Here is a 22,153-nt window from a genome sequence, read left to right on the forward strand (position 1 = left end):
GACGATGGCGTTGTCCTTAGGCTCAAGCTGGGTGGTGGTGGCAGCGGCGGCGGGCGGGTGGGGCGTGGTGGTGCACATAGTCCTGGTGATGGGGGTTTGGTGGGGGATGGGGGGACTTTGGTCCGAGGTGGGTGGGTCGTTGGGAGGGGGTGGTGGTGGTGGTTGTGGTGGTTGTTGGGGATGGAGTGGTGGTGGTGATGATCGGTTTGGTGATTCACGGTGTGTGTTTTATATGGCTCATTCGGAAGGAGTTGTGCGCGAACAAGCTTGGGGAAACCCTTTTCGGTGGACAATGGCGTTGTTTTCTGGAGCATCCCGTAAGTCGCGACCTTTTCTGGCAGGTAGCTGTGACGGTGGCATTGTTCGAACAAAGGATGTAAAGCTTCGCATTAGGGTCGCGCTGGAGCATTATGGAAGGCAACCCTATATAGCAAAGCTTGACTGGGATCTGACGGGATGAGAGGCCATGCCTTTGTATAGTAAATATGGGAGGCAATGGCTGGCTTTCCACACTGCTGTCGCATCTGCCTACGGCGCTAAATAACGTGGCAGCAAAACGACGATCAACGGTAGCGTTCCAACAATGCCAAAACCACCAGTCCCGGGCCTCACTTCGTTCATAGTGACTATCGACATCGGGGACAACACGTGAGTGCGCACGTCTAAAACTTTGGTTTGCAGGGTATCCAACTGTTGCTACAGCCACAACAACCATCTACACCTCAATCCTCTCGAAGCTATACTTGCCAACCCTCATGCTGATCTTGTGACCGATTTCTCTCTTCGTCAACTGCTTCACTTCTCCGTTCAAGCTCACCTTCGAGTCCTGAACCTTGCCCTCTACCTTGAAGCCCAGCGGCAAAATCCTCGCCTCGGCGGCATCCGCCTGCTGAAGTGTAAGCGGCTTGCCCTTCTCCTTCAACCGCTTGTCGCTGGGGCCCTGCTGCACTGTCTTCCGCTTCCAGCCGAAGCGCAAAAAGTCGTTCAGCAGGCCTTTCATGAATGCTGCCTCGTGGATTCCCTCGAGCGCGGCCGAAACTTCCATGCGCAGCGCCTGGATGGTGTCGGCTTTGGCATCGTTTCCGGACGTGAGCCAGCCGCCGGCACCGATGGAATCCAGGGCACAGCCAAGCAAGTCTGCGATGATGGCGATGGCGCGATCTGAGGGGTCGCCAAACTCGGCGGAAGCGTGCGGACCATCCTGCAGGTAGGTGTTGATCCAGCCACCCTGATGGAGCTGCAATCGGAGGATGTCGATGAGGAAGATGATCTCCTTGTGCGTTAGGGATTTCCGGAGAGTCTGTGAGACGAGAGCAGCGGGGAAGGTGTGGAGTTTAGTCAGAGCCTCACGCAGGGAATGGCTGCGGATCGGGATTCCAGCGTCGACAAAGGACTCGGCCCGTGCGAGTGCCCATCCTGCGGCGTCGGCTACGGCGTCGAATTCTTTGTCTGCCGACTCCTCATCTCTACTCTCGCTCGGCTCGGGACGGTTGGTAAGCTGCCCCTTTATCTCAGAGAAGGACTCCGTTTGAAGGCTCTTCACCAAAGCCTTGATTGCCTGAACAACAAGGTCAACGTCAAGGCCAGGATGGTCCCTAAGAACGTCGCAAAGCAGCTGCATGCCGGGATCGAAGTTGAGAATGGAGGCGATAACATCGGCAGGCGAAATGGCTTGCAGACCAGTAGACTCTTGGCGCATGGCTTGCCTGATCATATCAGTCGTCAGGAAACCGGTCCAGATGAGCCATTGGAACGCATTGGGCGGGAAAAATCGTATCCTCAAAGGCGTGCTCGGTAGGTCGTGGGCTATTATCTCTCTCTCGGCTGATGAGAAGTCAAAGACTTTACTCAAGAGGTAGACAGCCTTGTGACGTTTGGTCTGCAAGTTGATGTCCCACGGTGTGTCGGGGAAATCCCATTCCGGAAAAGCCTGGTCATCCTCATCATCCGTGACCCCATTCGCCTTCGGCTCCTCCATATCGACGTCCTTGGCTCCATTGGTCTGATCCTCCTCTGCGCTCTTCCCTCTAAGCTGAATGCTAACCTCTTGAGCAAACGTCTCTTCGAAGCTCCTCACGTCCTGAGCCTTGATGAACTCGTCCAGCTGCTTGCGCGTACGATGCCATGCTTTACTCGACGTATCTGCAGGGTTAAGCAGGCAAACGCCAAGCGGATGAGGGCCGGTCGACGGTGCGTCCAGGTTTGCAGGTTTGCGTCCAACACCCTTGCCAATGGCGTCAATCAAAAGACCGCCACGAACCTTGCTCCTCTTCGAAGAAACCTCGGACCCGACTTGAAGCCCGATGAGCTCGTCGTTGGCCAGGCCGACTACAAGACCGAGGTCAGCTACGTAATGCAGAAGGGCCAGCGGAGATTGCGCGTCCAGAGGGAGAGGCTGCTTTCGCTTTCTGCTTTGGGGCTCTTCGTTCTTGGAGCCAAGGGGCAAGATGGCTTGCACGGAGTTGTATTTGACATCGTAAAGGGCGCAGGATATCGGAGACGCGGCCATGAGAAGGGACGAGGAAACGCGAACAAAGTTGTGGAGAGGTGTACCGGGCACAGTCAACTCGGATTTGAGCTGAGGGACAGTGGTGGAGAAGTCGTAAGTAACAATCGAACCAGAGGCAAGCTGGTAGAGGAGGCCGGATGACACATGGAGGGAGTAGGAAGGTTGGAGGTCAGCTTGCGAGTCGATGTGTGAGCGAGGCAGGCTAAGCGTGAGAAGGGCCTGGATGGTCGGCTTGTTGATAGTAATGCCACCTGTAGACTTGGGTCGAACGGCACAGACGTGTAAGCTGCGGCCTTCGGCGCGGAAAGATTCCTCGTCAGCAGGACGCGTGACCAAGCACAGTAAGGTTGTGGCAGAGAGTGTCTCCGATTCGGCGTCGGCGGTGGGGTCAAGCGCAGCGATGGCGTCTTCGCGACTCTTGAAAAGACCCCGCTTTGCTGTGGCTGCATCGGTGTACGCGGAAAACTCGACAATCTTGTCCGAGGAGCCCAGGACATTCGTTGACCACTTCACGGTCTGGAGGGTTGCGGAGAGACAGTCGACTTGGCCATTCTCAAAAAGGACGACAACGTCATGAGTATCTTCGCCAGCGCTCCCAGAAGACTTCAATGGTAGTGCGTCAATCGAGAATACTTTGCCAGAAGAGGATGGTATGGTGTAAGCAGTTTTATCTGGGTTCCCGGTAGGCGTGGGGTGGGCTTCTTCGGAGAAGCAAAGAATCTGGTGCCGCGAGCTGCCGGAGCTTTCCTTGACTGTGGCGTATGTGAATCGTTTCGCGGGCCGTTGCTTGGTTGCCTTCAGGTATACGGAGAAAGGAGGAGCGGTGAAGGAGGACTGAGGGGGGAGGGCGTAGGAGGTAATTAGGCGTGGTGCTTGGACCTGGAGAGGATGTTAACGGCAGGGAGCATGGCAACTGGCAGGCAAGACGTACGTCGAAAAGGCTGATTCCGTCCCCATCAACGCTGACGACAAGCTCAGATCTCTTTCTCTTCCGGGCGGCGCTCAAGCTGTAGACGGTGGAGGCGAGAGTCCGGCCATTCACAGGATCGATGGGCTTTGGCAGTGACGCCAAGGTGTGGGGGGCTTCCAATTCCTTGCCGGACGACATGGCTGCTGGCCAGACTGCGGAGTCGAACGGGTAGAGTGCAAGAGACGGCGAGGGCGCGGAACGGCGCAGAGCTGATCGTGTCGCAATGCGCGCTCACAAAAAGTTCTCGACGGGCAGAAAGTTGTCGGACCCAATTTCTCCGACCGCCGCGGTTGAGCCGGCGCAAAGCTGTGGGGCCGCGCTTGGACCCGCGCGATTGGCAGGCGCGTCACTGGCCGTCGCCTCGACGCGTTGCGCGACTGCTCCAAAGTCAGCCCTCTTCTTCACCCTCTGCGGAGCCACCCACCCCGGCACTTTTGCCCATCTCGCGCCTGCTGACGCTTCTGCTTCTTGCCTCACCATTTACGCACTTTTCTTCGGTCTACGGCCCACGATTTCACCTCTTGCCATGCACTAGCGTTCAATGGCCTCTGCAGCTGTCGAGAGTGCCATGAATCTCGCCGACCAGCAAAACATACATCCCTTCTTCGCGAAGCCACACGGTAAGCTCTGAATCACCCATGCTCTACGCCACTGTCTAAACTCTGTAAGGTCCCCAAGCCAATGAAAATGCGAACGAGCCCGACTCAAACCCAACGGACGCCGCCCCGCAAGACGAGAACCAACCCAACGTAGCCGAAACAACCAAGAAATCGCAAACAAAAGGGCGCCCACTGGCAACAAGGGGTCGCAAACCCAAAAGGAAGACCGATGAGAGTGATGCTGTGCCGAAGGTGAAGCAGGCGTCAATTGCCGCCTTTGCTGGCGTCAAAAAGGAAAGCGGAAATCTTGGGGGCGTGAGCGAGGCCACCTCACTTGACGAAGACCCTAATATTGGTCGGCGAAAGCGGCAAAGAACAAATTCACCTGTGCTTGAAGAGGCTACGCACAATGCAGCGGGAGGCTGTCTCGAAACCATCAACGAAGTGGGCAAGGAAACCGAGCAGAAGGATCAGCCGTCATGGATTGAACAACTGGAATTTGAGGCCGAGAGGATACCGGAGACAGTGGAGGTCAAAGCCTCGAGCCCTAAGAGTTCCGGCGAACAGATGAAGGTCGTGGACTCAGAAGTCGTGCCCGGAACATCTCCAGCGCCAATGGCCAGCGTGATGGAGGATAGAACGACGCCGGTGCCCCCATCTTCGCCTCCCGTGATGCACTCTTCTCCTGCAAGATCTCAGAGGACCCCCAAGAAAGGTGGCGCCAACGGCCCATCTTCTCCATCGAAGCCGTCGCCACCGAAGAAGATGTTGCGTATGAACGCAAAAGGCCGCTTCAGCTCTCCCGTTTCCAAGGATTCAAAGGAAGAGGCCCCCAACACCGGCAATCAAAGGAAAACACGTAGTCGAGCAAACAAGAAAACTCCAAAACAGCTCATCGTCAAGATATCCTACATCAAAGACGACGAGCGGGTAGTGCAGATTGCCAATGACATCGATGGGATTCTTGCTGGCGTAAAGCGTGCACCTGAGCTGAAGACTCATGCTCCGCCAAAGGCCATTGCACCTCCGAAGGTTTCGAAACCGACCGGACCCCCCAAGCCGACACATCCATTTTTCACCGGAAAATCGCAACGTAAAGATTTGGGTGATTTGGAGCTCCAGCAGGCCGCTGTCACGAAATCTGCAACGGTGCCTGAAAAGATCCCTAGCAGACGTGAGACGGCCATTACTCCAGGAAAGCTACGAGCGCAAGCCCGTGCGGAGCATGAAAGCTCAGAGTCTCAAAGTTTCAGCATGTTTGGCGCTCCTACCAAACCACGCAAAGCTTTAGGGGGTGTAGAAGCCCCTTGGCCTTGGCAAGGAGCTACTCGCGTCGGTGATGGGGAAATTCACGATATCGCTATGGAGCTTTCTTCGATACCTTCGATTTCATCGCTATTGGAGGAACGTAGAAAGCTCAAGGGGGTGGTGTACAAAGTTCCAGATGCTGAAGCTATATTACCACTTGCTGCGCACGAACCACATATGAGCACCAATTTGCAAGAGGACCCAGATGCCACTCGCCATAACGTAGTGCGGTTCCCGCAGCGTCTACTCACCACTGGCCCGGAAATTCAACGAAGAGTCCATCCAGAGATTCTTTCCTTTCAGCAGCATACTTTCGGCTCCGGTGTTGAGTTAAGGGACCAGTCCACGTTGGAAGGAAAGCAAATTCACCCAGCACTGGTCGATCTGTTCGAGAGCATACCCAACGAGCTCACTCCTTTTGACAAAGGACGTTGCGAAACTTTGTCTTGGGCCCAGAAGTACGCGCCGAAACACTCTTCCCAAGTTTTGACTTCTTCCAGAGAAGTCTCTATGCTTCGCAAGTGGCTTGGGGCGCTCAGCGTCAATTCTGTTGGAGGAGCTTTCAGGGATCAGGGCACAAAATCCAAGAAGGGCGCCGCAACAAAACCAGCAAAGAAAAAGAGAAAAAAAGATGATCTTGATGATTTTATCGTGGACGACGAGGATGACCTGGGCGACTTGGATGAGCTTACAGATCCTGATGAGATCTCAAGCCCTGATGCGAATCATGCCGTAAGGAAGTCGATGATCCGATTCGGTGGCGATGTATCCACCCTTGGCAGTGGACAGAAAATACACAACCTCCTACTCCTCAGCGGTCCTCATGGGTCTGGAAAGACTGCCACCGTCTATGCTGTTGCTAAAGAGTTGGGGTTTGAAGTGTTCGAGATCAACCCTGGAAGTCGCCGCAGTGGCAAGGACGTCTTGGAGAAGATAGGCGACATGACAGAGAACCACCTCGTCCAACGGCGTACCCAGGAGCAGCCTGACAGAGCAACGGTTGATTCAGATGCTGAACGTCTAAGTGACGCCGTCCAGAAAGACATCGAGAGCGGCCGACAAAAAAGTATGAGTTCCTTCTTCAAGCCCGTCGTAGCTCAGACACAGGCGAAGCCCAAGACGTCAGCAAAGAAAAAACCTACAGCCCAGGCTACACTGGAGAAGGCGCAACCGTCACTCGTCAAGCCAAAGCGCAATCAGAAGCAGTCACTTATTCTTCTAGAAGAGATCGACGTTCTCTTCGAAGATGATAAGAACTTTTGGCAAACAGTCGAACATCTTGCATTGCATTCGAAAAGACCGGTCATAATGACATGCACGGACGAGAGCCTGCGTGGCATATCTGAAGATACCCTGCACGGCATTCTGCGCATGTCTCCAGCTCCGACAGACCTGGCTACCGACTACTTGCTTCTACTTGCAGCGAGGGAAGGTCATCTACTCTCCCGGCAAACCATCTCAAGCCTATATGAGAGTAAGGGCTGTGATCTGAGGGCGACTATTATGGAGCTCGACTTCTGGTGCCAGATGGCCGTAGGCGACCGGAAAGGTGGTCTGGAATGGATGTACCAGCGATGGCCCCCCGGAAAGGACGTTGACGAACACGGTGAAATTCTGCGCGTGGCCAGCAAGGACACCTATCAAATGGGCATGGGCTGGATTGAGCGTGACGTGCTCCTTGACAAGGACCACATCGGATTCGACAGGGAGTACGAGCTCATGCTCGAGATGGTAGAATCCTGGAACATCGAGCCTGAGCATTTCAGCTCTGTTGCTATTCCGGATCACCCCATGGGCATTGAACAACCCCACCAGGAAGCGAACCTCAAGGCTCTGCAAGACATGGACTGCTTGATTGATCTTTCAAGTGCAGTGGATGTCTATTGTAGAGTCGATGTCCCTACCCGCCAAAAGGTATGTGTGTCGAAATGAGCCGATAAAGTGCAAGGTTAACAGCGTAGCAGACCCCAATGGACCCCACTCAGCCGTTGCTCACAGACAAGGCTCGCACGAACTACATCAACGGCTACGACTTCCTCCAAGCTGACACGATGGCCGACGTCACCAACTTCGACACGCGCTTAGCCGTGAGCTCTCACCTGGCCGCCCGACGCTACATCCTCGCCTCCTCCTCCACCCTACCCCTAGCGAGCCCCACCGCCCTCGCCGAACGCAGCATCGACGAAACCATCCTCAACCACATCGTATCCGACCACTACCGACCCCAGCCGCTCACACGCAAGGACTTCTTCGTCTTCGACCCCCTCGCCGACAACCCCTCCGCGGCCACCACCGGCGAGGGCCCCTTCTTCCCCGCCTCCTCCATCGACCGCACCTTCCGCCTGCTCGCCGAGGACCTCGCGCCCTACGTCCGCAGCATCGCCGCGCACGACCTCCGGCTCGAGGCGGAGCGCGTCCGCGTCAGCAACCTGTTGAGCGCGGGTGGCGGGAAGCCGGCGAAGAGGCTGCGCACGACGCGGGCGGCGCGCAGCGCGTTGGAGGGCGGACGCAGGGAGAACACGAGGAGGGAGCGGTGGTTCGACAAGTCGTTGAATCTGGTGGCGGTGTTGAAGACGGCGGGGAGGGAGTGGGCGGGGGTGGGGGTGCAGGCGGAGAGGGATGGGGATGGGACGGAGACGGGGAGTGTGAGGAGTAGTAGGGGTGGGGATGGTATTGGTGGTGGGAGTGATGTGGAGATGGCGTCGTGAGTGAGAGAGGGATGGAATTGTGGAGGGGGGTACTAGAAAGGAAAATCGAGCGTGGGGGGGGAAGTGGTTAAGGAAGCGACGTGGGTGGTAGAGCGAGCGGTAAAGAACGGAATCGGGGAAGAAAAGTTGAAGTGAGCATATACATGGTGGCATGGGTTGTGGAGTTTTTCTCTCCGATTGCTTGGAGCCGGGTGTGCTCTTTCTTGCATTTGATTTTAGCAACCAGGTTTAGGCGGCAGCAGCGGTCTTGCTCTTACTCTTGCTGGCCTTTTTCTTTTTCCTTTTTTGTTTTCTATACGAGACGAGGTTGCAGGGGGAGTTAGACTGATACTTACATAGGCACGTGGAAAGGTCCCCAGCTGGAACCCCGTCAGTCTCAAGTTCACGGGGTACCATCTAATGGCCTTAGTTACCTGAGGAAAGCTCGAGATCATTTGGAGCGTCTCCAGCATCCATGCCAGACGATGTGATCTCCGCAGCAGGATGACTCGTTTTAGCCTCACTCACCTCAGCCAAGCTTACCGGTCCCTCCAGCACTACACAGCCTCAATAATTCCCTGATTTCCTTCTTGTGGAAAATATCTGCAGCCCCCCATGATGTCAGCCGCAATCTCATCGCGTATCTCCGCAAGTAGCCCATCACAGCCTCGCGGGCGCAGCAAAGACCTCGGGAAGAACATCTATACTAGGCACCTCGGGCATCCAGCTCGCCCTGCTAGTAGGCTAAGCCAAATCCAAACAACCATATATGGCGCTCATAACCTTGCGCTGCCAATTCGCCTATTACGGTGTTTGGAAGGTCTGTCGCACATGTCAGTTGAACCTATCCCGTTTACCATGAGAGAGCGCATTCACGTCTCTAGGATTCAGATTATGTTGATTGCGGAAGCGCTCAACACTCGCGGTTTCAAAAAGGAGATTTGCGAATTTAGAGGTGCTTTGATAGTTGGTAAACCTATGCAATGAGTTACACAAACCGCCAAAGAAGGGTGAGTCAGACTGATTTGCTCTAGATACCCAACTCTCGCTAGACCCATTCACACATGTAGTCTATGCATGCGACACCTATCTGAGACGTAGACTTTGGTTTGAGATAGGTCAAGTGATTATCGCTTACATGGATCTGGTTGTTACCGGGGGATTCATTGGGCGACCATGACGTGCGGGGCGAACGGCTTCTGCCTTCGAGCCTTGCGCTTCCAGCCGCGTTCCTACTTACTTCACACGTTACTGCTCAGCTCTACACCACAAGACTGCGAGCGCACGCGATGGTTGTCCTTGGCCAAGCTTTACGGTACACGATGAGATACCGCAGCTGGAATGAAGACAACGAGGCTGGGGAGCCTCATCTGAAAGAGCCCAGGGTTGTCAACGTACGCGATATGCGTTTCATGGCTATTCCTGTTGGGGCCGTCCTTGTCAGTTTGTACTTTCAGATGATTGGAGTACGACGCTTACACTTTTCAGGGGCTGACCTATGAAGACTTGGTACCTGCGAAAGCGTGTGTTGAAGCACCAGGTCACGAGAAACCAGACCATGAGGAGCCAGGCCTTGAGGAGCTAGAGCCGAAGGATCGCGATCTACAACAATCGAATCTTCAGAAAGACAGCCTTGAGAAGGCGGGTCTCGACAGACTGTATGATGGCCATGCGACTCCAAAGTACTTTACAGTCCTCGACGCCGGCGACCAGGTTCGAATTTCCGGGCGCTGGATCACCAAGCAAATCAAGACCTTCCGGGACTGTGATACGTTCCAAGAAGCTTTTCTACGTGGAATAATCTTCACAACTTCCAGTGCCAAATCCGTGAAGATCGGGGACCGAGCTAAGGATGTTCTGAGGACAGAAAGCGTTAAAAAGATCAGCTGGCTTTCGGCATCAAGAGGCCACCAGTTCTCCCTCCGCCCCGGTCCACATTGCATATTCGGCAAAATCATCTACGAGCTGCGGCGTCTCCACGACGATACATACGAATGCTTCGTCACCACCATCACCGACCGAACTCAGAAGCAGCCTCTCAAGCATGCCACCGACCAAAACCTCACGCGCTCCAGCAACGCGGCCGTGCCGGTGCCGTCCCGTCTCCCGCACCACAGCGCCGACCCTCTCGGGCTGCTCGCCGGCAAACGCATCGCCGTCAAAGACAACTTCGACATCGAGGGCGTCAAGACATCGCTCTGCAACCGCGCATACAACGCCTTCTACCCACCGGCCCGGGCCACGGCCGCCTGCATCCAGAAGCTGCTCGACCAAGGCGCCGTCGCGGTCGGCAAGACGAAGCTGTCGAGCTTCGCCGCGACCGAGGAGCCCGTCGAGTGCATCGATTGGCCCGCGCCGTGGAATCCGCGCGCGGACGGCTACCAGAGCCCGGCCGGGAGCAGCAGCGGGAGCGCGGCCGCCATCGCGGCGTACGACTGGCTCGACATTGCTATCGGGTCGGATACCAGCGGCAGTGGCAGGAGGCCGGGACACTGGAATGGCGTCGTGGCCATGAGGCCGACCCATGGTGCGCTGAGCACACGTGGGTTCGTGCCGAGCTTCGAGAGGTTCGATGTGCCGGCTTTTTTTGGGCGGGACTTGGGATTGTGTAGGCGTTTCGCGGAGGCGTGGTACGGGGAGAGTCTGCCGGTTGTGGAGCATGAGGTAGGTTGAGGGACGGCTGGCGCGGTGTTGGTCAAAGTCATGCTGACTTTCTTGCTTGGTAGCTGCCGGTAAACATACTCGTGCCGACGGAATACTTGGCAGAAATCAGGAACCCATGTCAGCGTCGCTTGATAGAGGGGTTCGTGTATGACATGGAAAAATTTTTCGGTGTTCCAGCGCAGTGGGTGGAGCTGGAGTCGCTTTGGGCGGATAATCCGCCAACGGAGGCTGGAGGTCGTGATTTGTCGGACTACATGAAAGTTGTAAGTGATGGCCTCGCGGAACATGCGGATCACCTCGTCTGACTGGTCGTCGATATAGGCTTGCCGGGATTCCTTCTGGTACGATGATTATCATCACCGGGATGACTTTCGTAGCGGATACCAGAAACGATTTGGCAAAATGCCTTACGTGAGCCCGCCTGTCCGATGCCAATGGTGAGCTTTTCCTCTCTTCCACCTAAATTTTGCTTTGCTGAAGAGACCATCAGGAACTATGCAGCAAAAATCACGAAAGCGGAGCGAAACGATGCGTTCAGTAAGCTCAGCGTGTACCGAAAATGGTTTACGGAGAATGTGATGCGAACGAAGGAGTGCAACACCATTGTTGTCTTGCCAGTAGAAGAAATATCGCCCCGTTATCGCGACAGACCTTCATTGTCAGTATTTTCGTTTCAAAAGGGTGGATCCTGCTGATGCGTGCGAAAGGAGGAGTAACTGTCCGACAGGCGTGCCGTCGCTCTTTTTGAGCCCCATTGTGGGAGGTCCTGAGCTCACTATGCCGAGTGAGTTATCCAAAATGCCCTGACAAAGTTTAAGGCTGACTTTGAGGAAGTTGGAGAAGTGCCATACCATTCCGTTGTTACAGGCAATAAGGAACACCTTCCTGTGGGAATATCGTTGATGGCCTCGCCAGGCTACGACCTCATTTTGATGGACCTGACACTGAAGTGTCTGAAACATGCAGCCAGGCCGACGAGTGTTTCAACCGGGAAACATATGTTCCTTAAGATTTAGCTGGGTGGTGCGACCGCTCGTGCGGAACAACCCGGATAAAATGTGACCATCACATCACCCAAATCGCCGGTGCGAGTATCTCTAGGCAACAATATCGGGTGATGGAAGGCTCCGAGCGTGATCGGAAGAGCGTTTCATCAATCCATACAATGGTGAGCGGGATTCCCCGACGGGCAAATAGCAGCCTGCCACCTCAGTCATTACTCTATCCAGTGTTGCACGAACATTCGGCCAGTCACACGCATTCGGGATAAATCATGTAAATGTACCTCCGCCCACTTTGATTCCCCACGCGATCGAGCGACGAACAATGGACTGTCTCCACCAGGCCGCTAGGCCGCAGAGCATGTAAGTCGGCGCATTTAGTCGAGCCATTCAAGTAACATCTAGCGCTGACACACCCCTCAGTTTGCACCTCGTTCCTGGCGTCGGGACGAAACCGCCGAACGAATGGAACGACGAGGCTGGGCGACCGTGGCCCCACTCGCTGCCATCGAGCGACGTCTCGTGGGATATGAGTGTCTATGCGTTCAACCATGACCTTACCGCGCGTGACTTCACCTGGCCCCGGCTCTTAGGGCAAGGTCATAAGCTTCTCAAGCGGCTGGTCGAGGCCAGCGAAGAGCAGGCAAGGCGCGCATCCGCGGCGGATGAAGCCTCAAGGCTGCCGGTTGTCGTCATCGCACACAGTATCGGAGGCTTCATTCTGAAAGAGGTAATGTGATGTCCGATGATCGAATTAAAGACTGTCAGGCTGATACCGATGATAGGCTCTGTGCTTAGCGTTCGAGCAGAAAACCCAGTACATGAGTCTTCTGAAAGCATTGGCAGGCATCGTTTTTCTGGGAACCCCGCATTCCATCTCCAGGGACGACGCAATCTGGGGCGGAATTCCATACGCAATTGATCAGAGCTCGAAAGCAAAAGGCTTGATCAATCCGGATGCCCAGAACAACCTCGCACAGCTATCAAGCCGTTTCATGCAAGCAGCGGCAAACCTTCGGGTTCTTTCTTGCTATGAACTGGAAAAGACAAGCGTGAAGTCCTCTTGGTATTGGCCTTCGCAAGTATTCGTACACGTGACTCCGCCGTCCTGTTATAGAAACCGCAAAACGCTTACGTACATCTTCAGATTGCGCCCCGCGAACTTGTACAGCTGGAGTTCCCACGTGAGCGCTTACTTGCGCTTCGGTCAAACCACAGAGGCCTGTGCGATTTCAAAGTGCCAAGCCCGGAGTTTTCAGAGCTTGCCTCATTCCTCGAGGCGGCTTTTGAGGATTCCCGTATCAGAACCACGAGTGGCTTTCCGGAATGTAAGAAACCATCGATGCTACCGTCTGTTATGCAGGACTGAGTCTTCCAGATGAGATACCGGCATCTCTGGACGTTAGCGATAAGGAATCTGTGCATCGAGCAAAAGACCATGGTAAGACCTTTTCCACGCTCTCCCCCCGCATACGAAGCTAATCGAGATATCATCAGGCAAGATTGGAGGAGGCAACAGCCCTGCAAATCCCCCTAGCGACCCGCAAGCAACCAAAGGGTCATCTGACGCTGCAGTTGGTGGCCTCAACGAAGTGTCGAATTTCTTGTCCACTCTTCCAACTCCAAAACTTCCATGTCATATCATTCCGCCCTGCCGGAACACCGAGTTCTATGGAAGAACCGACGTTCTGAAACGGCTCGATGAGATCTTCCTCGGAAGCCACGAAGATGATGAGTCCGTTTCATCTTCCGGCAAAGAAATGACCATGTTTGCGTTGGTGGGACCCGGAGGCATGGGCAAGACGCAGATTGCCACTGAATTTGTGCACCTGAGGAAAGACCGCTTCGACGCCATATTCTGGGTTTACGCGGATCAACCGGTCAAGGTTGCGAATGGATTCTTGAGGATTGCTTTGGAACTTGGGCTCATCCCGGAGGACTCTGCAGACGCCAAGGACCCTGTTGTGGTCAGGGAGAACGTGAAAGGCTGGATGGCCAATCCGGTCAAGTCATACGAGGCGTCGGAGAACAGCGGTGAGAAGGCCTCCTGGCTCCTCGTTTTTGACAACGCCGACCATGTGGACATTATCGGGGACTATTGGCCCGCCGATGGCCCTGGATGCGTGCTTTTGACAAGCAGGTGCCCATTGCATCAGGGCGGTATCGAAGACTCGACCTTGCAACCCTTCTCTCCGGAGGATGCTTTCAACTTCCTCATCAAGCTGACGCAGCGGAAGGATGATCCAGAGGAGAAGCAAGCTGGTATGGAGGTTTCTCGGAGGCTAGGTGGCTTGCCGCTTGCGGTAACGCAAATGGCGGGTATCATCACCCGAAGAGACCTGTCTTTCGCTGAATTCCTGGCCGCTTACGACGAGAGGGAAAACCAGGAAGAATTGTTCAAGACCAAGATGAAAAACCCGCTCACCCGCAGGAAGTCCGAGTACGGACACACGTTGGCATCGGTATGGGCCCTGGAGAGCCTGAAGCACGGCCGAGCACTTCTGGACGTTCTTTCGTTCCTTGATCCTGACCAGATCCCCGAGTCGATCTTGACAGCATTCCTGTCTCGCAAACCCAACTCCAATGATCCTCCGCTGCTCCATGACTATCCTCGATCAGATTTGGAATATCAACGAGCGAGGACAGAGCTGTTGCGATCCTCGCTGATCTCTCGGCAAAGGACAGCCCAAAGTATGACTGTGCACAACCTTGTTCAAGACGTCTCTCGAGCGAAAATGCCCGCGCCACGCCTTCGGCTTGCTTTCGTAACATGTCTTCACTTACTGTCCGCAAAATGGCCGTTCGAGGCTTTTGGTTGGCAGCACAGCGTTTCCCGGTGGTCGACTTGCGAAGAGCTGTTTCCACATGTGATGAAGCTCATGCATCTCTCCGAAGGACTCGAGGGTCTAGAAGACGACGAAGAGACCAAGTTTCAATTGGCAAAGCTACTTACAGGTGCTGGAAGGTATATACAACCCATGATTCCGGAGATACGTACTTGTGTTAACTCTGCAGGTTCTACCACGAGAGCGGCTGCTCGTTTGAGGCGCTTCCGTTCTTTGACAAAGCGCGCAGGCTCTGCGAGCACGCGAGCTACAATTTGGCCGATGGCATGCTCGCGGTAGACAACATTTCGAGCGAAGACGTGGAAGCCTTGCTGGCGGAGATCCATTACAACATAGGCTGTGTCGCCACCGAGACCAACAATCCTGGAGATGCGGTTCTCCACTTCACTACCTTCAACGAGATGATTGCAAGCGTGGCAAGTGCCAAACACAAGCGGGAATGGTATGCCATCTCTTGGAACGAGCTGGGCGTTGCACAGATGATGAACAAGGAGTGGAGAGAAGCGGAGCGGTGTTTCCTCCGCTCCATTGAGATCATGAAGGAGGTAAATGCATCTTCGAAGGAGCTTCAATCTTTCCCAACTGTGAACCTGGGGCTATCCTACTGGCTTCAGGGCGGTAGGCTGGAAGAAGCCAATGCTGTCTTGATGGCCGGTTTGCAGGATCGAGAGGCGATTTACGGTATCAACGATCGAGAGTCCTTCATGTAAGTGCTCCAGTGCCGATGCCTCCGAGGCTGACGGCCAAAACACTCATACGTTCAAAGAACAGGGAGATTTCTTCATGCCATCGGCAACGTCAAAGCGGACCTGGCCACGGTGAAGGGTGACGACGGTTTGCTCGAAGAAAGCAGAGCATATCACCAAAGGGCATTGAGCCATTACAAGGGCACCGTTGGCAACAACCATCACCGTACAGCAGACACTTGCGTCAAAGTTGCCGACCACTGCATGCGGTTGAATATGCTGGAAGCGGCAGGGTTCATACATCATCCCCGGTACTCCGTGGTGCTTAATTGCTGACTTGAGTATTACAGGTCACTCCTTGATCAAGCCTTGAAGGTCTTTACCGGCCGTCCTGTGTACTTGGCAGAACGAGCTCGTGCGACGTTCAAGAAGAGCCGCGTCCTTGAGCTTCGTGGTCTTGGGGAGAAAGCTTCGCTGGAGAGAGAAGCAAGTTTCGGACTGCTCAGTAACTTGACGGATCTTGAAGGAAAGACAGCGGCAGACGTCTCCGAACCTGACTTCGACGAAATCCTCTGCTTTTGGTCTCGGTAAGGGCGCTTAGTAAAGGACCTTTGTGTAACGTTTGGAGACACTTTTTAATCTGCACCGTTGTCTTGCAGGTATGATGGGTTCCCTCAGAGGTCGGGATGTATTTAACGCGTTCATCTGGCGGCTCAATACAGCACTGTTCATCTTTCTCAGGAGTCTGAGGAAGGCTTGAGCCACAAAAAAAAGAAGAGGAAAAGATACTAAAAACGCAGACTACCACCCAAACTCCAAAAACATACCAGGCCGTTCCATCACTCCCCCCTCTATCATGTGACACAAATTGCTTGTAGGGTATATCTCATCCGTCCCATCTCTCCAACCCCCACCCCCCACGAACACCACCACCACCCGCACCCGTCTCCCCCTACGCCTCCGCCGTCCTCCTCCTAAAAAGCCCTCTGAAAGACAACCCCCGCCTCGACGCCGCCGACCCCGGCGGCGCCTGCTGCACGGGCGCCGTCTTGGCTTTCTTCACCTTCTTCGGATCCACCGGTTGCTGCACTGCAGGAGGCGGGGGCTGATCGACCTTCTTGACCGGGGCGAAATACGTCCACAGCCCGTAGATGCCGGTGCCGATGGCGATGGCGGCCTGCAGGCCGTCGGCGATGGCGGGCGCGCCGTGCCCGGTTGTTACGGCCGTGCGCAGCGCGACGCTGTTGGCGCCGACGGTCGTCAGGGCTTGCTGGATGGCGGCCGCCGCGGAGCCTTTTTGGGGAGACGTGTTGTGTCAGTCAAGGACGCTCGAAGTCCGCAAATATCTCATTTCGGTGTCGAGAGACTGCTCCGAGCTACAGCTTGCGGTGCTGAAGCGCGGAGGGCAGGGCGGTGAGGTGCTTGCGTGGTCCTCGACAGCTTGCTTACCTGCGACGGGGCTTGCGGTGGCCAGGCCGGCGGCGCCGATCAGAGGCGCGGTGACGGGCGTGGGCGCGACGATGACGACGCCGTGGGCGACGTAGAAGGCGGTTTGGTAGGGGTGCGCTTTGATCCAGGCCTTGGTCGTCTGCGGCAGGTCGTCCCACCGCAGGGAGATGAAGTTGGTGCCGTTGCCGGCCACGCGCGAGAAGAAGCGTTGGGCGTCGCCGGGCAGCTCGGTCCATTGCACGGATTTGACGGCATCTTGCGTGTGCGAGGAGGCATTGCCCAGGAAGCTGGTGACGGTGGAGATGGTGCTGAAAAGGAGGTCCATGGTGGATGTGAAACCGGGGTATAATGGCTTTCGTATGGGAGGATTCCGAGGGCCGATATTTATCGGAGATTTACTGCAAATGCAACTGCAAATGCAAACGGTGTTTAGCGGTGAAGATGGCGGCGTTGTTATGAGCAAGTGGACAGCTCTGCTGAGGTGGGGATTATAAGTGAGGTGGTGCTGGTGGTCCCCCATAGCTAACCTTTTTGGAGACGGACGCACGAGCCTCTCCTCACCCGACAGAGAAGGGGACTTGCGGTGGTGAGTTGGCGTGTTGTCTGAAACGAGCTTGTGGGGTGGAGGTGTAGATCCCCGGGAACCAATGGGGTTGTGTTCATGCTGGTGGACGAAGCGGAGAACGGTCAGTGCGGGCGGAGCGGCCACGAACACCCCCCAATGACTCACCATTCTAGAACCTCTTTTCGCTGAACGCGCTATTGCTTGAGTCATTCGATGCTTTTCACTTTCTACCGAGACCTACCTCGCTCACGGAATAAGGAAGATGTGCTGCCCCTCCTACCTCGACCAAAATGCAATCAACTCGACGAAATCCTGATCAGCCAACTCCTCGGCCTTCTTCCCCTTTGCGCTTTCTTCTTTGCCCATGGCTTCACAATATAGCTCAGTGGCATCTTGCAAAGTCTCTTCTGCGTCCTTCTTACTCCTCATCATCTTCAGCACTTGGCTGCGTTTAAACAGTGCTCGTGCCTTCTCCGGGACGTACGTCTTGCTGTTGCTGTACGCTTTGAGTGCGTGGTCGAGCAGCGCCCTAGTACGCAACATGTCAATATCAAAAGACTCGGCTGCGGAAACAAACGCAAAGGGTTCGGGGGAGCCATACATAGCCGTATCCTCCTGCTTCATCCTGATCGAATGCTCGGCCACCTTCACGCACACATCCGCCGTCCGATGATGGTTGTTCCCCAACGTGCTCTTATAGTGCAGCAACGACTTGCGATGGAACCTCAAACTCTCCTCCCTCCTGCCCATGTCCGCATACACATTCCCCAACGCATGCAGGAACCGGCCGGTGATGAAGCTCTCGCGGTCCTGGCTGCCAAACGCCTTCTCGCGCTCGCGCAAGCCGGCGAAGAGCTCGTCCAGCGCCTCCTCGTGCTTGCCCTGCAGCCAGAACGACAGGCCGAGGTTGACGATCGGCAGGGACAGGTTGGTCTCCTTGAAGAAGGCGAGCCGGCGCATCGTGTCGATGGAGCGGTTGTAGCACGACTCGCCGCGCGCCCATTGCCGGTTCAGCATGTGCGCGTTGCCCAGCTCGTTCCAGCTGATGGCCAGCCGCATGTCGCGCTGGATGAGCTGCGGCGTTTTGTCAAACTCGGCTTTCATCATGGCGTTGAAGCTGGTGAAGTGCGCGAGGGCTGCCGAGGGCTCGTTCGTCTCGGAGGCGATGCAGCCCCGGTTGTGGGTGATTTCGGCCAGCGCGGCGTGGAGGTCACGAAGGTAGTGGGCGTGTGGCGACGACGACGACGATGACGATGACGACGAGACAGAGGGGGCGCGGCGCGTCTTCCCCGGCGAGAGGCGGTGCACCCAGGCTTCGCAGATTGTCTGGGCCATGTCGTTGAACAAGCGCGACTCGGAGGATCTCCCTCGCTCGTGATGGTACCTGGCGTTTACGGTTAGCAGATTGTTTCTCCCTTCTTCTTGGCTCTTGTTGTAGTTCTTCATACCACCCTGCGTCGATGAGGAGTTTGGCGAAGCCATAGTCCCCAGATAAGTCGTCCTCCGATGGCACTGTGCGATTACCAAGGTCTTTCAACTTCAACACGTGGGGAAACAGTTCCTCACAGACTGACCACCTCCTTACCCCGTGGCGCCAGGTGAAGGATTCGAATGGCCAGAGCGCCGAGACCATCCGCACGCCTGCCATGAACGTATCCCGGAATTGCTCTTTACTCATCCTCGTCCGCGCCACGTCCTGGACCGTTCTGTGCACCAAAAACTTCTTCTGAAACCTGTTGGCAGTGATGAGGGATGATTGGAGGAGCTCATCTTTTGCCATTTGATACTCCTCCCACGTGGAAGGAAAGCCGGGGAGATCGACTTTGCCCAAGTTTTCACTGAGCAGACGCTCGGTGATGCCGTCGCAGTCCAGCATGGATAGCGCGTTGAGCAAAGTGGCGCCACGCCGGAGGTTTTCCAACGCCCACACCGAAGCAAGGTTGTGCTCATACCCCGGGCCACGCAGGCTGGTATCGGGCGTTGCTTCGAGCAGCTCCTGGCGAGACTCCCTCTCGTTGTAAGCCTGGATGAACTCGTCGAACGTCATCCCCCTGTACGTGATCACGCCGGCCATCTGCGTCCTGCCACGAAGAAGAAGAAAAACATCAGCATCTCCGCACCAAGCCGAACCAGGAACGGGGGCACACGAGAGCGCTCACAATGCCAGCGGCAAACCGCCCAACCTCCGACTAACCGCCGCGACGGCCGCCCGCGTCGCAGCATCGCCGTTCCTGCCCGTCAGCCTGAGCAGGAAATCCGTCGCCTCGGCCGCGGTGAAGGGGACGAGGGGCCAGCACGCGGTCCACGAGAAGGGGTTGCGGCTGGTGACGAGCACGGCGCCGGGGCCGTCGTAGGGCCAGAAGTCGTTGATGGCGTTGGAGAAGACCTCGACGCCGTCGTAGACCAGCAGCCACGACGCGGGCGGCGAGTGCGGGTCCTTGAGCGCGCGCCGCGGCTCCACCAGCCACCGCTTGACCAGCTCGCGCGTGTACGCGTAGTCGCGCGCGTCGGCCGACCCCGCCGCCACCAGCCCCAGCCGGATCGCGATCGCGTTGAAGTCGGCCGCCAGCTTGGACGCGTCCGCCGCGTGCACCCAGAAGACGGCGTCGTACGCCGCCCGGTGCCGCGATACGAACTCCAGCGCCACTTGCGTCTTGCCCATCCCGCCCGGCCCGCAGATGGCGAAGGTGCGCGGGTTGGTCGCGCCTTTGGATGCGAGGGCCGGGTTGGAGGATGAGAGGGAGGAGCTGCTGGGCGAGAGAAGCGCTTCTTCGATGGCCGCGAGGGCGAGGTGCCGGCCGTGGAAGTTGGGGTTCGCGCCGAAGGGGACGAAGTGGCAGGGGAGTAGGGGGCCTTCTTTGTCGTTCATGGATGGGGACGATTCAATGTAGAGTTTTCGGAGGAAGGTCTGCAGGACGGGGTCGCGGTCGGAGCCGAAGTATTCGGTTGGGGCCAGGAAGGACCATTCGTCCTTGGCCAGTCCCCGGACAGCATCATCTGGGATGGTTGGAGTGAAGATTGAAGGGTCTAGCTTTGAATCGTGGACTGTTGTTTCATCGTCGGAGGAGAGGGACGGAACATCATCGTGATAGCTTGAGGAAGTATCGTCATCTGCATGGTGAGAGGCTGTGCCCTCTTTCGGCCGCTCTTCGTCCTCCATCTCCCGCCATGGGAGCGATATCAGAGACAGTGATAGCAAGTGGTTCGCAATATGCTTTGTCAGATTCTCAGACGTATCGGCCGGGGGTTTTAGCGAGCCAGACACACTATTTTGTAGAGAAGTATTGTGTCCTGCGGCATCTTGGGTAGGCGAGAAGTCACACAGAGGACACTCTGTAAATGCAATTCCCGGTCTCTGTGCTCTCCTCAATAGTGTTGGAAGTTGAGCTCTGCTGAATGCGCCCTCGTGGCTCGACCTCAAGTGCTCGGCGAAGTCTGCCTCCGAGTGAAATTCCAACCCAGCATGGCCGGAAGCCGCGCACCGCCATTGCCGGTTGTGCTCCCACTGCATGTGCGAAGCCCACGTATGTGTATCATGGAATAGAAGCGGGGATGAGCATTCTGGGTGTAAACAAACGTACGGGTCGAGGTCGCGATAAACATGTTTCCTGTGAACGACGTCAGTTCATCTTCTTGGAAGTACATCAGACACGCAAACCTCCATTGAACGGGTCTAGCTTCGGAAATACCAATGACAAGAAAACAATACGGGCATTGGAACTCCTTGCTGCCGGGAGAAACTTTCGGGGGTGGTGGCACCTGCACGTTGCCGAGAAGTACCGTGGGAGCGTTCATGGTAGTGGAGGCGTTCGAACCGGATTCAAGCGCAACTTCTGCGTTAAATCCAGTCCTGGAAAACAATGACGCAGAAGTGACAGATGGGGGAGGGCGTTTTACAGCGAGTCGCTTGCCAGCCTCGATCTCTTTTGGGCTTTTTGGCAAGTCGCGGCGTGGTGTGGCCGGGGTTCCGTCAACTTTGGAGATTGGTTGGGCTGATATTTCCTCCGCCCCTTCATGATTAGGGAAGTCCAGCTTCTCTTGATGCTTCTGCCTGTATAAAAACCGCTTCCTCCGCAGGGTGATGCTTCTTGCCAGTCTCTCCCTCAAGACTTGGTCCGCGCTTTGGCATCTATGTGTAACCAGTTGGAGGGCGTAGTTGTAGAAGGCATCGCCGTACTCATTTCCCTCCTCGTCTTTGATCGGGAAGTCTGCGGCCTTGACGTTCTGGTTGGCAATAGACGGCCTCCGAATGACTACTGAGAGCCGGTAGAGGCGATCAATAGTCTGCTCGATACCGTGAAGACGCTCCTCGGAGGGAGTGAGGACATCAGCCTCGTCCGCCGACTCGGGAACTGACTGGTTCGACGAGACATAAGATGATTGGGACGAAGACTGATACGTGTCGCTGGGCGTCTCTTCGACCGATGATTCGAGTGACTGCAACTGTGGGTCGGAGTCTGGCAGGCCAGTGGCATATATCGCTGGATGATGATTAGCACACGTAGCGCTGTCGTGCTCCATGAGCTTACCGCGCTTGAGAAACCGGTGTAGCCCTTCCAGCAGTTGGATCATCAGAGTCTTTGCCTCGGGGCTGTCGCGCAAGCGGTAGTCGAGGGATGCATGGCCTGATGCGAACACGCCGATGTTGCAGGTCCATATGTTGAACCGCGCCAACTGATCGTCTACGTCCGTCGACTCGGATTTCAGCGGGTTTCCGTTGTCCGGGCCAATCTCCGCAAGTAGACGGAAAGAATCAGCGGCGGCCTTGGCCCTCGACGCAATCGTTGGGCGTTCATCCATGATGGGGCATCAAGCGCAAGAAAATGCTTGCAACAACGTAGCCTCAAGCGTTTGGTCGGAAGGGCGGAC

The 22,153-nt window shown here is 55.9% G+C and overlaps 6 protein-coding genes across 6 annotated transcripts; 3 read left to right on the plus strand and 3 right to left on the minus strand.

The window, feature by feature from the left end:
- Positions 1-715: 715 nt before the first annotated feature.
- Positions 716-3,617, minus strand: SLS55_002667 (uncharacterized protein; the record flags this gene model as incomplete). Its single annotated transcript, XM_066774148.1, has 2 exons — positions 716-3,388; positions 3,441-3,617. 2 exons carry the CDS (start codon positions 3,615-3,617, stop codon positions 716-718), a joined length of 2,850 nt encoding a protein of 949 aa, XP_066636715.1.
- A 430-nt stretch (positions 3,618-4,047) lies between these two features.
- SLS55_002668 (uncharacterized protein) lies at positions 4,048-8,094 on the plus strand (the record flags this gene model as incomplete). The annotated part of the gene is made up of 3 exons (XM_066774149.1): positions 4,048-4,099; positions 4,149-7,300; positions 7,351-8,094. 3 exons carry the CDS (start codon positions 4,048-4,050, stop codon positions 8,092-8,094), a joined length of 3,948 nt encoding a protein of 1,315 aa, XP_066636716.1.
- Positions 8,095-9,530: 1,436 nt separating this feature from the next.
- SLS55_002669 (uncharacterized protein) lies at positions 9,531-10,746 on the plus strand (the record flags this gene model as incomplete). The annotated part of the gene is made up of 2 exons (XM_066774150.1): positions 9,531-9,539; positions 9,562-10,746. The coding sequence occupies 2 exons, from the start codon at positions 9,531-9,533 to the stop codon at positions 10,744-10,746; spliced, it is 1,194 nt and encodes a 397-aa protein (XP_066636717.1).
- Positions 10,747-13,498: 2,752 nt separating this feature from the next.
- On the plus strand, positions 13,499-15,861 carry SLS55_002670 (uncharacterized protein; the record flags this gene model as incomplete). Its single annotated transcript, XM_066774151.1, has 4 exons — positions 13,499-14,703; positions 14,754-15,290; positions 15,351-15,563; positions 15,621-15,861. 4 exons carry the CDS (start codon positions 13,499-13,501, stop codon positions 15,859-15,861), a joined length of 2,196 nt encoding a protein of 731 aa, XP_066636718.1.
- Positions 15,862-16,585: 724 nt separating this feature from the next.
- Positions 16,586-17,044, minus strand: SLS55_002671 (uncharacterized protein; the record flags this gene model as incomplete). The annotated part of the gene is made up of 1 exon (XM_066774152.1): positions 16,586-17,044. One exon carries the CDS (start codon positions 17,042-17,044, stop codon positions 16,586-16,588), a length of 459 nt encoding a protein of 152 aa, XP_066636719.1.
- A 516-nt stretch (positions 17,045-17,560) lies between these two features.
- SLS55_002672 (uncharacterized protein) lies at positions 17,561-22,084 on the minus strand (the record flags this gene model as incomplete). Its single annotated transcript, XM_066774153.1, has 4 exons — positions 17,561-18,668; positions 18,733-19,358; positions 19,479-20,550; positions 21,348-22,084. The coding sequence occupies 4 exons, from the start codon at positions 22,082-22,084 to the stop codon at positions 17,561-17,563; spliced, it is 3,543 nt and encodes a 1,180-aa protein (XP_066636720.1).
- Positions 22,085-22,153: the final 69 nt, after the last annotated feature.

The sequence above is a fragment of the Diplodia seriata genome (genome assembly GCF_021436955.1).
Source record: "Diplodia seriata strain FDS-637 chromosome Unknown scaffold_2, whole genome shotgun sequence".
Lineage (NCBI taxonomy): Eukaryota > Fungi > Ascomycota > Dothideomycetes > Botryosphaeriales > Botryosphaeriaceae > Diplodia > Diplodia seriata.